Source organism: Sciurus vulgaris (genome assembly GCF_902686455.1).
Source record: "Sciurus vulgaris genome assembly, chromosome: X".
Classification (NCBI taxonomy): Eukaryota; Metazoa; Chordata; class Mammalia; order Rodentia; family Sciuridae; genus Sciurus; species Sciurus vulgaris.
The window spans coordinates 73072927-73074386 of NC_136471.1; the positions used below are offsets into that span (position 1 = coordinate 73072927).

At 42.0% G+C, this 1460-nt stretch overlaps 1 protein-coding gene across 1 annotated transcript; it reads left to right on the forward strand.

Moving 5' to 3' along the window:
• The first annotated feature begins 578 nt into the window (after positions 1–578).
• On the forward strand, positions 579–1151 carry LOC306650580 (large ribosomal subunit protein uL30m-like). Its single transcript, XM_079122651.1, has one exon. It carries the CDS (start codon positions 651–653, stop codon positions 1134–1136), a length of 486 nt encoding a protein of 161 aa, XP_078978777.1. The 5' UTR covers positions 579–650; the 3' UTR covers positions 1137–1151.
• Positions 1152–1460: the final 309 nt, after the last annotated feature.

Sequence of the window (1460 nt, forward strand, 5' to 3'; positions counted from 1 at the left end):
TCAATAGAGGAAATCTGCAATATCTCAGCAGTCCACTGATACCTGAACAATATGAGAAAACAAGGGAAGAAAATGCCCCAAACAAATCTAGATGTTACATCAATAAAACCCAATGACAGCGTGGCAGAAGAAATGACAGAAAAGGAGTGCAGAATGTAGATAATTAAAATGATCAGTGAAGCAAACAATGAGATGAGAGAGCAAATGCAGGCACTGAATGATCGCACCAATCGAGAGTTAAAAGAGCAAATACAGGAAGCAAAAGATCATTTCAATAAAGAGCTAGAGATATTGAAAGAAAAACAAACAGAAATCCTTGAAATGAAGGAAACAATAAGCCAAATTAAGAACTCCATAGAAAGCATATCCAATAGGATAGAACACCTGGAAGACAGAACCTCAGACATTGAAGACAAAATACTTAACCTTGAAAACAAAGTTGAACAAACAGAGAAGATGGTAAGAAATCATGAACAGAATCTACAAGAACTATGGGATATCATGAAAAGGCCAAATTTAAGAATTATTGGGATTGAGGAAGGCTTAGAGAAACAAACCAAAGGAATGAACAGGCTGGGTTTCCGCCGGTGGGGAGCTTCAGGCTGCGCTGTTAGCCGGCGCTGCTGCTGAAGAGAACAATCACTAGGCTTATGGCAGGGATTTTGCGCTCAGTAGTTCAGAGGGCCCCAGGCAGGCTACAGACTGTGATAAAAGGTGTGGAGTCTCTGATTGGTACAGTCTGGATTCGTCACAAATTTACCAAATCAAGAATTCCAGATAAAGTGTTTCAGCCTTCACCAGCAGATCATGAAAAATACGGTGGGGATCCACAGCACCCTCATAAACTACACATTGTTACCAGAATAAAAAGTACAAAAAGACGTCCGTATTGGGAAAAAAACACAATAAAGATGCTTGGATTAGAAAAAGCACATACCCCTCAAGTCCACAAGAATATTCCTTCAGTGAATGCAAAACTGAAAATGGTTAAACATTTGATAAGAATCCAGCCCCTGAAGCTGCCACAAGGACTTCCAACAGAAGAAAACATGTCTACCACGTGCCTCAAGAGCAATGGGGAATTAGTCGTGCAGTGGCATCTGAAGCCGGTGGAGGAGGAAGCAGACAGGCATTGATCCCTTCTGAGAGGTGGCAACATGACCCCACCCTCCATTGAAGATCCTCTTAAAGATTCACTTCTCAGTACCAGTACACTGGGGACTAAGCTTTCAGCACATAACTGCCATAACTAAACCATAACTCTGTGACTACTGTGCTGTGTATTGGAGAAATACACAGCCAACCAAAACATGGTCCCAACACGCCAGGAGCTTACGGTTTGTGTAGAAACAGAGATCCTGCCAAAAGCATGAAACCTGGGACGTTTCTGGATCCGGCATCCAGTGCCTCCAAATCTGTAAGTTCACATATAGACATGGGTTCATGTCCCTAAATTGAAT